Below are 14,842 nucleotides of genomic sequence, written 5' to 3'. Positions count from 1 at the left end.
CCTTAACCATATGTCCGACACCATATAACCGTCAATAAAGTGTGTTGAGTGCGTCATTAAATAAACCATTTCCTTCCTTCCTTCCTTCCACGTAATGTCATCATTACACTAATCAAGATCCAAGCATACCATGAAGACCATGCAAGTACACATGGGGTGCATTTTTGTTGAATCTTATTAAACCAGTCATCCAGCAAACCAAGATCAATGTCTTTTTCAGTGAACCAGTGTTCGTTTTAGCTGAAACATTCTGACATCATTTTAAGACTAGCTCTGTATATTATAATGTATATTTTTTGGCAAAAAATTAAATGTGTACCAGGGTTCGATATTGCGTGCAGCAAGCAGCAGCAAGAATGCTGGCTGGAATCTCTATTTACTGCATGCTCTAAACTGAGGCAGCAAAAAAACAAGGTTACTGCCATGAATTTTAATAGTCACTATAAAATACCAAAACGGTTGGTTTCTGATGAATAAGATAGTTATTCACAGTCTTCAAGGTTATATTTCAGAATCATCAAATGCTTGATATCCAATATCGGAATTTCCTCTCCTTTCCATACTGTTTTAATATATTCCTCTCCTTTCCGTACTGTTTTAATATATTCCTCTCCTTTTCGTACTGTTTTAACATATTCCTCTCCTTTCCGTACTGTTTTAACATATTCCTCTCCTTTCCGTACTGTTTTAACATATTCCTCTCCTTTCCGTACTGTTTTAACATATTCCTCTCCTTTCCGTACTGTTTTAACATATTCCTCTCCTTTCCGTACTGTTTTAATATATTCGTCTCTATTCCTCTCCTTTCCGTACTGTTTTAACATATTCCTCTCCTTTCCGTACTGTTTTTAATATATTTAAAACATTCTTGTACGATATTATACTACAGTAGAATCTTGTTGGGTCGAACTTGGAAGGATCGAATACACCACAACGCTCGAACTAGAAACAAATTTCTGAGTTACACTTACACAATGTTGACCGAATGGTTAGGTCGAACTACCCGATGGGTTGAACACTTTCTCGAGCACCGACGGGGTTCGAACCAATGTGATTCAACTGCATTTGTGAAAATTGATATTAGAGTTGATGATCCTCGAAGTATACCCTACAGGGAGATGATACAGTGTTCTAAGATTAAAACAATGTATACCCTACAGGGAGATGCTACAGTGTTCTAAGATTAAAACAATACAATGTATACCCTACAGGGAGATGATACAGTGTTCTGAGATTAAAACAATGTATACCCTACAGGGAGATGCTACAGTGTTCTGAGATTAAAACAATGTATACCCTACAGGGAGATGCTACAGTGTTCTGAGATTAAAACAATGTATACCCTACAGGGAGATGCTACAGTGTTCTGAGATTAAAACAATGTATACCCTACAGGGAGATGCTACAGTGTTCTGAGATTAAAACAATGTATACCCTACAGGGAGATGCTACAGTGTTCTGAGATTAAAACAATGTATACCCTACAGGGAGATGATACAGTGTTCTAAGATTAAAACAATGCCAGAGCCGACTTTGCCCGTGACAGTCTGTGCAGTATCATGATTTAAAATTGCTTTCAGTGTGAACACAGCAACTAATACAGGGAACATTTTGTTCAGTTATTGCATCACGATTCGCTACACAGGTTTCAAAGATAGTTACACAGTTTTAAAACTTTTTTACAGTAGGAGACTAGAAATGTTGCTAATGAAAATTTTGATAACAAAATATTCCCTGGTATGTTATACTGGTTACTAAAGTAAAAGTGACGTTTGTTTATGTACACAGGTGATGGAAGCACTGCTGGAGGAGGGTAGAGTGCGAGTTCGCTTTACCACCAAAGAGGAGCCCAACATCCGCCGCATCATGTACAGACAGCAGGTCAGGTTCACTTTTTTAATAGGGGGGGAATTTGGGTCATCGTTTACATGGACATATTGGGTTATGCAAAAAAGAAATGAGGTTACTTTAATTTATTTTTGATCAACCCATAAATGGGTTACAAAGATTTTCAGTTTCTCAGAGGACTGAAACAAACTTTAAATTTTAACATTAAACAAATATTATTTTCTTTTTAATTATTTTTTCCCTATCCTTAATTAGGAGATAACCATATGGAGTTTTCAGATTTGCGGGTGTTATTGTCTATTTGATCCCGCAAATGCATTTGCAGGCATCAAATAGACAATAACACCCACAAATCTAAAAACTCAATATGGTTGATGTCCATTGTAAATTGGATCGTTTTTCAACGGAATTAACTGTATATTTGGTATTTCTTGAAAAAAATACCTGGCTATAATCTAACTGTGGACCCTTGAATCGTCAACTTCGCCTGTTTCAATTGCTAATGATGTCACTTTCTAATAACGTCATTAGCTTTCCGGGTGTTATTTTTATTTGATTCCGGAAAAAGAATGTAATTCACCAATCACAATACAGAACACATTTACTATCAGTTTACAATTTAAAATAATCTTTATCGTTGTTTTTTTCTTTCAGTCACTGAGCATAAATTACATGCCTGCGTATGTCGTAGCCCAGAAGCTGGGGATCAGTTCGCACTTCGTGTCGCGTCTTACGGGCACGATCCTCGTCCTGCGGGGGTCGAAGGAGAATCCAAAGAACAACAACAAGGTGAACATCGGCCTCAACCTGAAGTTCTCGAAGCGCGAGGAGGAGGTGCCGGGCTACGCCAAGAGGACCGATGGTCAGTGGTGCTACTCGGACCAGACCGTAGTCATCCTGCAGGAGTATTTGGAAAAGTAAACAGCTCTTCGTCTTTTTTATGCTTACCATGCAGGCCTGCGACAATTGCAAGAACGATCGTTTCATTCGCGCACCGTTCACGCAAATCGTAATTTATCGTAACCTGACAATTGCGTCGTTCACGCAAATCACAAGTTATCGTAACCTGACAATTGTGAGAATGATCGTTTCGTCCGAGCACCGTTTACACAAATCGTAATTTATCGTAACCTGACAGTTGCGAGAATGATTGTTTTGTTTGCACACCGTTCACGCAAATTGTAATTTATCGTGACCTGACGATTGCGAGAATGATCGTTTCGTTTTGCGCACCGTTCACGCAAATTGTAATTTATCGTGACCTGACGATTGCAAGAACGATCATTTCGTTTCGCGCACCGTTCACGCAAATCGTAATTTAGCGTAACCTATTTCCCGTACGCACATTAAATTTAGGACATTATTTACATGGACATAACGGGTTACACAAAAGGAAAATGGGTGACCTGAATTAATTTTTTTGTTTAACCCGTAAATGCTTTACACAAATGTTCAAGTCTCAAAGGCCCACCACAGGGAATGCCGTTTTCTTACTACAATATTGACTACACAGTATTTACTTCGGAGCCAATTGAGGGCGGGATGTAGCCCAGTGGTGATGCGCAATTGGTTTAGGATCGATCCCCGTCGGTGGGCCCATTGGGCTATTTTTCTGTTTCTAAATTGCACACAAAAATAGTTTGTTTTTTATTTTTATTTTCAAAACACTTTTACTTTTCTTATGTCAAATCAAAACTGAAATTATTTACAAATTGTTTTTGTTTTTTTATGAAGTCTGGGAAGGACTATAGACATGGATTAGTTTTGTCAATTGAGAAGATACCTTGAACTATGCAATCCTCTGTTTTCATGGGCTTAAATGTTTGTAATTTTGCTAACAAAAACCCCACACATTTCATTGGTTTCTTGATTTTATGGCTCAAAAGATAGTGTCATAAATTAGTATTGTATGTATACAGGTATTATATATATATACTTCTTTTTTTTTGTTCCAGGTTTTATGACATTTTACATCACCTTGCCAACTCCCCCAGCGCAGGTCAAGACTTGTTCTGTGAGCAGGATCTGTTTCCACCTGAGAGGTACAGTGTGTGATTCTCATGGTATTGTTCAACTTGCTTTAATAACAGCACGTCTATACAGTCCTCGCAATTCAGACCTCAGCAAAAAACAAATGTTGAGGCAACAGTAGTTTGCCGTCTCTCGTTCCAGCCAGTGCACCACGACTGGTATATCAGAGGCCATGGTATGGTGCATATAAAAGATCCCTTGCTACTAATTTAAAAATGGTTCAGGTTTCCTCTCTAAGACTTTATGTCAAAATTAGCAATGTTTCACATCCAATAGCTGATGATTAATAAATCAATGTGCACAAAACAAACTTCTATACCATAATGATAGAAATCTATTAATTCCAAAACCTAAAATGTCTTTATTTAAATGTGGTTTCAATTACTCTGAACCAGTACTTTGGAATCAATTACGTAAAGCTATCCAATCATCGCCAAATACTGCTGTTTTTAAATATAGACTCCAGCAATATTTTCTAAAATAATATTATTTGTACATATGTTTATTGCCATATATGTATTTTCTATTTGTTCATAAATATATGTAGTGTAATTCTGTACTGTTTGTACCCGAGGGCCTCAGGGAAGATTAGCTTTTGCTGACTGTGTTACCCTCATTAAATAAAGAATTTATTATTATTATTATTATTATTATTATTATAATTAACATTAATACTATATTATTATAATATTACACATTATGATATTCTCATGATATGAATTTTCAAAACAATTGGCGACTTTCATTTTCATTAACCAATTCGATTATAGTCGATTATCAAAACTCCACTACCTGTATGTATGCATAGCACAATCATAGATAAATACAGGAACAGGTTTCTTTTTTCAAATATAACGTATCTTCTGTTTCTTGTTACCACAGTAAGATCAAGTTGAATGACATGATGACCTATCTGAAGAATCTGCCGTGCACAAAGGTCGACCCGATAAAATGTAATGCGGACATCTTGGATGAGTCGGTTGTCAAGGCGATTGAAGAGGAGGTCAAACAATTTGCAGTATGTGGTCGTCCATTTTTTAAGTCCCCTACTGGTCCAACAGACTTTAGGTTTTATTTCTGTAATTCTGTCTGTCTGTCTGTAATTCTGTCTGTCTGATTTCTTCACAATGCCTCAAGACAGTTGATGTGAAATTTTGTATATAGCTTTATCATATACTGTTACAGGTCCAAATTTTTGACAGAGTTATGGACCGTGAGCAATCTAATTAAAATTAGCTCCACTATTACATGTGGATCTAACAGCAGCCAGTTGGAGCTCATGTCCACCAATCAAAACCTTACTTGCAGAATCATGCCAGTAATTTGAAAATAATTTGAAAACTTTCCGAATTATCCTGAGGGTGTACGACATGTTTCATGTGAATTACGAATGCCTTATTTAGACCAGTAGAACTAATTTTAATCAGATTGCTAACAACACTGCGTAGTCTCCAATGTCCAAGTAACATTTTGTCTGTAAAGAATAATTTAAATATTGACCAATCACACTTCACCTTTTATAACGTTATTTGGGAGCATACAAATTCTAAAAATATTGGGCGAGTCTATTTTAGTAGCCGCAGTACAGCGAACCATACCAATACGTACGGAATGGGTTATCAGTCTTCAATTTTACGTTACAAATTATTTATTTATTAAAAAAACTAAATCAGTCTTCAGTTTTACATTACAAATTATTTATTTTATAAAATAAAACATGTTTTAAGGCATTCGTAATTCACACGAAACATGTATACCCTCCTGAAGGATAATTCGGAATGTTTTCAAATTATTTTTAAATCACTGGCATGATTCTGCAAGTAAGGTTTTGATTGGTGGACATGAGCTCCAACTGGCTACTGTTAGATCCACATGTAATAGTGGAGCTAATTTTAATTAGATTGGAAAATTGGTTATGCCTGATAGGGGACATTTATTGCTTTAGTAGTATGTACTCTCAAAATGCTTGTTTAAACTGGTTCTATGGCAACGTTTAGAGAATAGGATATACCCGTTATATTTTTAGTATGTTTTTTTTTATATCAGACATTGCCATTTATGGGGAGCTGTCACTTTGTCTCCCCATTACTCCCCTGAAACTAGTTCAAGGAGAGTGATGTTTAGCTCCCCTAATGCTAGTCTCAGACTACCAACTGCCAGCACAAAGTTGGCCAACTTTCTGCCCTCACGACTTCTACGACTGTTCATTTGCTAGTCTGAGTGCTCTTACAACTCGATTCTCGTCGTATACCAGTGTTTAACCCATTAGTTGTTAATCTGAGCACACCCATCTTAAGTCGGGAGTTGGGGAAAATTACAACACAACCATAGAGTTGGCCAACTTCGTCGTGACAGTTGACAGTCTGATCCTAGCATTAGCATGTGAATTTTTAATTTTTTTTAAAGTACAGCGAAACGTCTCAAAACCAGACCCTCTGAAAACCGGAATTCCCCCAAAACCAGACATTTTTCATGGTCCTTTTTTAAATATCAGTACAGAAATTAACCTCTCTAAACGGGATACCTCTTAAAACCGGACATTTTACTTGGTCTCAAGGGTGTCCAGTTTAGATGGGTTTCACTGTACTATAAAAGGATTAAATATTGATGCTTAATATTTTTATGACTTCCCGGGGTCCACTAATCTAAGTTAAAAAAGCTGTTTATCACTTTCCTTGTTGATTTTGTTTAATTTTGTCTGTTTTTAACCGTTTGAAAAACTGTAAAATAATTTGGCACACATATTTTGGACACAGCATTTGCTGCTGCAGAATCAGTGCAGGTACACATGTACTGGGTTCGGATCCCAGTCGAGGCATGGGATTTTTAATTCAGATACCGACTCCAAACCATGAGTGAGTGCTCCGCAAGGCTCAATGGGTAGGTGTAAACCACTTGCACCGACCAGTGATCCATAACTGGTTCAACAAAGGCCATGGTTTGTGCTATCCTGCCTGTGGGAAGCGCAAATAAAAAATCCCTTGCTGCTAATCGGAAGAGTAGCCCATGTAGTGGCGACAGCAGGTTTCCTGTCAAAATCTGTGTGGTCCTTAACCATATGTCTGACGCCATATAACCGTAAATAAAATGTATTGAGTGCATCGTTAAATAAAACATTTTTTTCTTTCCAATGTTTAATAAATCAATGCGGTCTAGTGGTGTCATTAAATAAGATTTTTTAACATCCAATATCCGATTTTAATTTTTTAAATGTGCTCTAGTGGTGTCGTTAAACAAAACAAACGTTAAAGGGACACACCCTAGTTACGGCTAGTTGTTAACTATTACGTCGTTGTTTTTCGCTATTAAACCCATTTTTTCACAAATAAAATTGCACTTTACTTACCGTTTATTATTTAGAATATACATTTCCATTCAGCTGAAATGTTTTTTGGTAATCCTGGTGTTTGTAATACCACAAAATGCATTTTTCGTATTTCTGAAAAACGGACGCACGTTTGAGAAAAAAACGTTGAGCAGACAAGGTCTAATCTATTTTTAGACGGGATATTTCCATTTCAATGTCACAGATGTTGGTATACCACGTGACCGTTATCATTTTGGTTCGGTTTGTTTTCTCGTGCACGGTTCGCGTAATCAACATCCGATTTGTTGTTGTTCATTTGTAAGATTTTTCTTCACAGTTCGTGAACATTTTCAGTAACAATAAAGTTCAGACAAGTAAGTGTCTCAATACAAAACGTTACAAACCCTTAAAACCAATAATTTTGCTAAGTCCTACGATATCAGGAGAAGGGATACAACCAGGACAGAACAGTTGGAACATGTCCAGGAGAGGTGAAAAGAACGCACCCCAAGTCTGTGAAATTTGTCGTGACGTAGGCATTGTTGTGCTTCGAGCGACATCTACCGGTGACATCAGAATACAAACTTTCAAAATTATTTCAAGCAATTGGGACATGGGGATTCCCATGGTATTTATCGACATAAAACCTGCTTTTTCACTCCATTTGATAAAAATGTGATCTAAGTGTGTTACAGGTTTGTAGATTAACCAAATTATAATTTATTTTCGCTGGATGGAACTAGGGTGTGCGGCTTTAACTTTTTAATGAGTGCAGTCTGAAGCCATGTTATTTAAGTTGATTAGTCTTGTATGTTCCAACTTATTATAATTATTATTATTATTTCTTTTTAGGAATCTGGTCGTCCTGTGAAAACGTCGATAATGCAAGTGAAGCCACATCTACTGTACAGAGTGAGATTTTGTTTGTCATTGAACTGAATTAGCTTCAAAGTTGCTGATTTAAATATTGCTATGGTAACCCAGTATGCAATTCTTGATGTTAGATAGGCTGTCACATCAGTTCCATGCTGGATAAATTAGTTTTCTCTGTTTCTGAGCAATTCCTTATGATTGATTTATCAACGGTCATGGTATGTGCTGTCCTGTGTGGAAGTGCATACAAAAGCTCCCTTGCTGCTGTCCATTAGGAATAGCCTATGTAGCAGCAGTGAGTTTCTTCTCTTACTAGACTAAATGTTAGGATTATTAGAATCCATTGTATACGACTATGTGGGATAGAAAAAGTATATCTGAGGTGTTGGTTTTCTTGTTCCAGCCAGTGCACAACAACTGGACAAAGGTTGTGGTATGTCCTTTCCTGTCTGTGGGAAAGTGCATATAAAAGATTTCTTGCTGCATTAGAAAAATGTAGTGGGTTTCCTTTGATGACTATGTGTCAGAATTATCCAATGTTAAACATCCAATAGACGATGATTAATTAATCAATGTGCTCTAGTGGTGTCGTTAAACAAAACAAACTTTTAACTTTAACTTTGTAATTGAAGGAATACAACTTTTCCCATACAACTTTAGTAGCACAATTCAATAGCTTGGATTCACATCAAGAGTGCATTGCATAATAAATTGTAAGCCCTTGTGAAAGTGTAAGGTGTTGACACTTTTGTCTTCTTCTTTCTGTTTCAGCCCATGTTAAAACTAGGAGTCGACACATGTTTTGTTGCCTATTTCAGCCCATGTTAAAACTAGGAGTCGACGCATGTTTTGTTGCCTATTTCAGCCCATGTTAAAATTAGGAGTCGACGCATGTTTTGTTGCCTATTTCAGCCCATGTTAAAATTAGGAGTCGACGCATGTTTTGTTGCCTATTTCAGCCCATGTTAAAACTAGGAGTCGACGCATGTTTTGTTGCCTATTTCAGCCCATGTTAAAATTAGGAGTCGACGCATGTTTTGTTGCCTATTTCAGCCCATGTTAAAACTAGGAGTCGACGCATGTTTTGTTGCCTATTTCAGCCCATGTTAAAACTAGGAGTCGACGCATGTTTTGTTGCCTATTTCAGCCCATGTTAAAACTAGGAGTCGACGCATGTTTTGTTGCCTATTTCAGCCCATGTTAAAACTAGGAGTCGACGCATGTTTTGTTGCCTATTTCAGCCCATGTTAAAACTAGGAGTCGACGCATGTTTTGTTGCCTATTTCAGCCCATGTTAAAACTAGGAGTCGACGCATGTTTTGTTGCCTATTTCAGCCCATGTTAAAATTAGGAGTCGACGCATGTTTTGTTGCCTATTTCAGCCCATGTTAAAACTAGGAGTCTACGCATGTTTTGTTGCCTATTTCAGCCCATGTTAAAACTAGGAGTCGACGCATGTTTTGTTGCCTATTTCAGCCCATGTTAAAACTAGGAGTCGACGCATGTTTTGTTGCCTATTTCAGCCCATGTTAAAACTAGGAGTCGACGCATGTTTTGTTGCCTATTTCAGCCCATGTTAAAACTAGGAGTCGACGCATGTTTTGTTGCCTATTTCAGCCCATGTTAAACTGGGAGTCGACACATGTTTTGTTGCCTATTTCAGCCCATGTTAAACTAGGAGTCGACACATGTTTTGTTGCCTATTTCAGCCCATGTTAAACTAGGAGTCGACACATGTTTTGTTGCCTATTTCAGCCCATGTTAAAACTGGGAGTCGACACATGTTTTGTTGCCTATTTCAGCCCATGTTAAAACTGGGAGTCGACACATGTTTTGTTGCCTATTTCAGCCCATGTTAAAACTGGGAGTCGACACGTGTTTTGTTGCCTATTTCAGCCCATGTTAAACTGGGAGTCGACACGTGTTTTGTTGCCTATTTTTGCCCCTGTTAAACTAGGAGTCGACACGTGTTTTGTTGCCTATTTCAGCCCATGTTAAACTGGGAGTCGACACATGTTTTGTTGCCTATTTCAGCCCATATTAAACTAAGAAGTCGACACATGTTTTGTTGCCTATTTCAGCCCATGTTAAACTGGGAGTCGACACATGTTTTGTTGCCTATTTCAGCCCATATTAAACTAAGAAGTCGACACATGTTTTGTTGCCTATTTCAGCCCATGTTAAACTAGGAGTCGACACATGTTTTGTTGCCTATTTCAGCCCATGTTAAACTGGGAGTCGACACATGTTTTGTTGCCTATTTCAGCCCATATTAAACTAAGAAGTCGACACATGTTTTGTTGCCTATTTCAGCCCATGTTAAACTGGGAGTCGACACATGTTTTGTTGCCTATTTCAGCCCATGTTAAACTGGGAGTCGACACATGTTTTGTTGCCTATTTCAGCCACTGTTAAACTAAGAAGCTGACACATGTTTTGTTGCCTATTTCAGCCCATGTTAAACTGGGAGTCGACACATGTTTTGTTGCCTATTTCAGCCCATATTAAACTAAGAAGTCGACACATGTTTTGTTGCCTATTTCAGCCCATGTTAAACTAGGAGTCGACACATGTTTTTTTGTTTTCCATTTCAGCCCCTGTTAAACCAAGGATTTCTCATTCCTGACCCGACGGTGGAGTATTACCTGTTTGATCGAGTCGTCTGTATCAGGATGGGGTTCCCCGTGCCGTTCGGTCAGCGTGGAACCGTGGTGGGAATACACCCGCCTGCGGAAGGCGATGACACGATATACGAAGTGGTCTTCGATAAAGAATTTGTCGGAGGCATCATTGTGAGGTAAAAATGGATAACCAAATATTTTCATTAGATTTTAAATGCTGATAATTTTCTATTTCGTAGTTAATCCCCTTCATGCTAAGAAGCACTTAAGGCTGTAACCAGAGATCGCCACTGCTGCCTGTCTTTTGCCAGCTTCTCCAGCAGCCCCCAGCTCAGACTGCCCTCTCGAATTTCCTTCTCTACTGTCCTCCTCCTTCTATTTTGTATTCTCTTTTAAATGTTTGATTGTTCAAGAATCAGCCATGGATATAAGTTAGCTCAGTGGGATTTGCTAATTATGTTTTTTTTGAGAAAGGGCTCATGGCCGAAAATGTAAAATATTAAAAGTGTCCGTCTGTTACAGATCAAATTTGATTTTCGTGTTGATTTACTCGTTTTTCACAGAGTTATTACCCTTGAAAAATTGGATCTGGTAGGGGACATGTATTGCTTTAGCAGTAATCTTAGAATGCTTCTTAAAAGTCACTGGCAGTCGCCTATTAATGACATCCCTGTGAAAGGTGTTCAGTCATATGACACAAAAAGTTCAGATGAGTGCTTTATAAGCTGAGTTATAGTCTGTTCCATCATTCTACAATTCTTTGTTGTTGTTTTTTTAAATAATTTACGTTTGGTTTTGGAAATAACAAAAAAAAAGTACTATTTTTGTGTGCCATTTACAAATCAATCTGCACAAAAATAAATAACTTGTAGTAAATTCCATAGTATGTGAAAAGGCGTTCCCTGTGGGACAGACTAGATGATTCTATCTGTGTATTGATGCACAATTGGTCTATGATCGATTCCCATTGGTAGTCCTATTGGACCATTTCTCATTCCAGCCGGCTCCAAAACTAAGTAACAAAGGCTGTGGTATTCTGTCTGGGATAATGTATATAAAAGATTCTTTTCTGCTAATTAAAAAGAGAAGTCCATGGCATCGGCTTTTCTCTCTCACTATCTTTTTGGTTCTTAACTGACTGACTTCATATAACCATAGATAAAATATGTTAGTGTCATTAAATAAAACATTTCTTAATTTTTTTCTTTGTTTCTTTCTCCTTCCTTCCTTCCTTCCTTCCTTAACTCCCTCCCTCCCTTTTTGTCTGTCTGTCTGTTGAAAAATGTATTGAATTCTGTTAACATTTCAGATGTTCACCAATGAGAGGGTACCGTGTGCGTTCGGCTGCTTTGATAAACCTGTCTCACGGAGAACGGAAAAACAACGTCCAGGGATCGGCAAGCGTCCCCCAGGGATTCAAACTGTCCGTCAACAACTGGACGCGCGAGTCCGGGTCGCAGTCCCGGTCAGATAGACAGTTTTACACACAGATGAAGAACGAGAGGTCTGGATACGAAAACCGGAACTACGCGGGTAGAGAGCAGGTAAGGGAAAGAAAGAAGGAAATGTTTTATTTAACGATGCACTCAACACATTTTATTTAAAGTTATATGGCATCAGACATATGGTTAAGGACCACACAGATATTGAGAGAGGAAACCCACTGTCGCCACTTCATGAGCTACCCTTTACGATTAGCAGCAAGGGATCTTTTATATGTGCCATCCCACAGACAGGATAGTACATACCATGACCTTTGATATACCAGTCGTGGTGCACTGCCTGGAATGAGAAATAGCCAAATGGGCCCACCGATGGGGATCGATCCCAGACCGACTGGGCATCAAGCGAGCGTTTTACCACTGGGTTACGTCCCACCCCCAGAGCAGGTAAGGGACCCAAACCCATCCTCAACACCCCCAGCATTGCATGTAGAATGACACCACATGAATTTTATTTTTTTATTATCCCACTGCTCCTGTGAATTCTATATAATCTTTCAACTTCTATTGCTGTCCACCTCCACATCTCAGTCCTTGTCTCTCCAACCGTGACAAGTGATTATCTCTTGCAACCATCCATACCACACACCAGGCATTTCCCATCATCTTGAGCTGTGGGATTAGTCCAACCAGTTCAGAGAGTGATCAGTAGTTACTTCTGGCATAGTTAAAAGAGTCACTTGTAACCACTTGTTATACTCCCCTACAACCAGCGGTCGTTAGTTAAAAGTTTGTTTTGTTTACAACACCACTAGAGCACATTGATGAATTAATTATAGGCTGTTGGATGTCGAACATTTGGTAATTCTGACATGTCATTAGAGGAAACCTGCTATTTTTTCATGATGCAGCAAGGGATCTTTTATATGCACTTTCCCACAGACAGGATAGCACATACCACGACTTTGATACACCAGTCGTTGTGCACTGGCGATGGGGATCGATCCCAAACCAACCACACGTCAAGCGAACGCTTTACCACTGAGCTATGTCCTGTCCTCTGAAAGTAATTAACAAAAATACTAGATTTGGAGGATTAAAATGTAGAAAAATCTATTCATACATAAAGAAAAAATGAGTGTTTAGAATAACTGGATTACTGTGGTTAGTGTCAAAAAGGGAAATAATTTGGATAGGATCCTGAATATAAGGGAGATAACTAATAAGGCACACCCATTAAAAAAGTTAAAATTTCTTGGGAATAGTCAAGTGGGTTGTAAGATCAAATAATCTTAATGAATTAGCCTACAGGTTTTCCCAATTTTAACTGTTATTCCACAACTGGTATTTCAAAGTATGTGGTATGTGCTATCCCGTCTATCCCTTGTTAATTACAGCCGAGTAGTGTCAGCATTTTTTAGTTCTCCAGTTGTTTAGAAAGATGTATTAAACTATGGACTGATGTGGCGATAAATAACATTTCTAAACTGTCTTAAAAACCCCACCTCAGGACCTTGCCTATTACCTTGGGGTTAGGGGGCTGCATTATTGTTCAACCACACCTTCATTCCAGACCTCATCCCTCACCACTCATTGCATGTAAAACAACACCACATGAATTAAAAAAGACAAAACAAAATATTATCCTACTACTGCTGTGAATTCCATATAATATTTTGCTGATCTTTCAACTTCTTTTGCTGTCCACCTCCACATCTCAGACCTTGTCTCTCCAGTCGTGACAGGTGCTTGTCTCTTGTGGCTTTCCGTGCCACACACCTGCCATTTTCTCCTAGCCTTAGCTGTGGGCTTGGTCCATCCAGTTCGGAGAGTGTCCAGTGATTACTTCTGGCAATGTTAAGAGGCACTTGTAACCACCTCTTACACTCCCCTACTACCGGTGGTCATTAGTTAGTGTCTTGACTGCACACCATGGGCGGGACGTAGACCAGTGGTAAAGCGCATGCCCATGACTGGTATATTAAAGGCCATGGTATGTGCTATCCTGTCTGTGGGATGGTGCACATAAAAGATCCCTTGCTACTAATCGAAAAGAGTAGCTCATGAAGTGGCGACAGTGGGTTTCCTCCCTCAGTATATGTGTGGTCTGTAACCATATGTCCGACGCCATATAACCGTAAATAAATTGTGTTGAGTGCTTCATTAAATAAATCTTTTCCTTCCTTACTCTCTATGCTGTGTTAAAATGACCATATTTTTGACATCCAATAGCCGATGATTAATAAATCAATGTCCTCTAGTGGTGTCAATAAACACAACAAACCTTTTCCTCTTCTTTTTTTTGACCCCACACGAAATTAATCTGATTTTTTTGTTTTTGCTTTAAGCATCAGCACAGCAGACGGCCAGACCACCAGGTTTACTACAACAGCCACCGCGGCGGCCATCAGGACTTCGACTACCAGCGGGGACATCGCCGATATGACGAGCGAACCGCGGAGAACTTCGCCGTCAACTCAAATGCGCCATTCGTCGCACCGAAGGTTGTCACATCTCCAGCATCAACTTCCGTCAAACAAGGAGTTCAGAATCGGGTAATTTGTCCTTTTATGTCTTTTTACCAGCCTCGGTGGCTTCATGGTTAGGTCATCGGTCTACAGGCTGGTAGGTACTGGGTTCGGATTCCAATCGAGGCATGAGATTTTTAATCCAGATACCGACTCCAAACCCTGAGTGAGTGCTCCGTAAGGCTCAGTGGG

General features: G+C 38.8%; 1 protein-coding gene across 2 annotated transcripts in view; it reads left to right on the top strand.

The window, feature by feature from the left end:
* Positions 1-14,842, top strand: part of LOC121389992 (5'-3' exoribonuclease 1-like) — a 94,792-nt gene that overhangs the window by 56,189 nt on the left and 23,761 nt on the right. For both annotated transcript variants that reach the window (XM_041521682.1, XM_041521681.1), the window contains exons 25-32: positions 1,789-1,881; positions 2,503-2,765; positions 3,804-3,890; positions 4,762-4,897; positions 8,039-8,098; positions 10,654-10,856; positions 11,990-12,224; positions 14,471-14,677. In XM_041521682.1, the coding sequence (XP_041377616.1) occupies positions 1,789-1,881; positions 2,503-2,765; positions 3,804-3,890; positions 4,762-4,897; positions 8,039-8,098; positions 10,654-10,856; positions 11,990-12,224; positions 14,471-14,677 (1,284 nt within the window). The remainder of the gene's footprint in view (positions 1-1,788; positions 1,882-2,502; positions 2,766-3,803; positions 3,891-4,761; positions 4,898-8,038; positions 8,099-10,653; positions 10,857-11,989; positions 12,225-14,470; positions 14,678-14,842) is intronic.

This window comes from Gigantopelta aegis, chromosome 15, assembly GCF_016097555.1.
Source record: "Gigantopelta aegis isolate Gae_Host chromosome 15, Gae_host_genome, whole genome shotgun sequence".
Taxonomy (NCBI): Eukaryota; Metazoa; Mollusca; class Gastropoda; order Neomphalida; family Peltospiridae; genus Gigantopelta; species Gigantopelta aegis.
The sequence above is the reverse complement of the archived record's forward strand: the minus strand, read 5'-3'. Positions and strand labels throughout refer to the sequence as shown.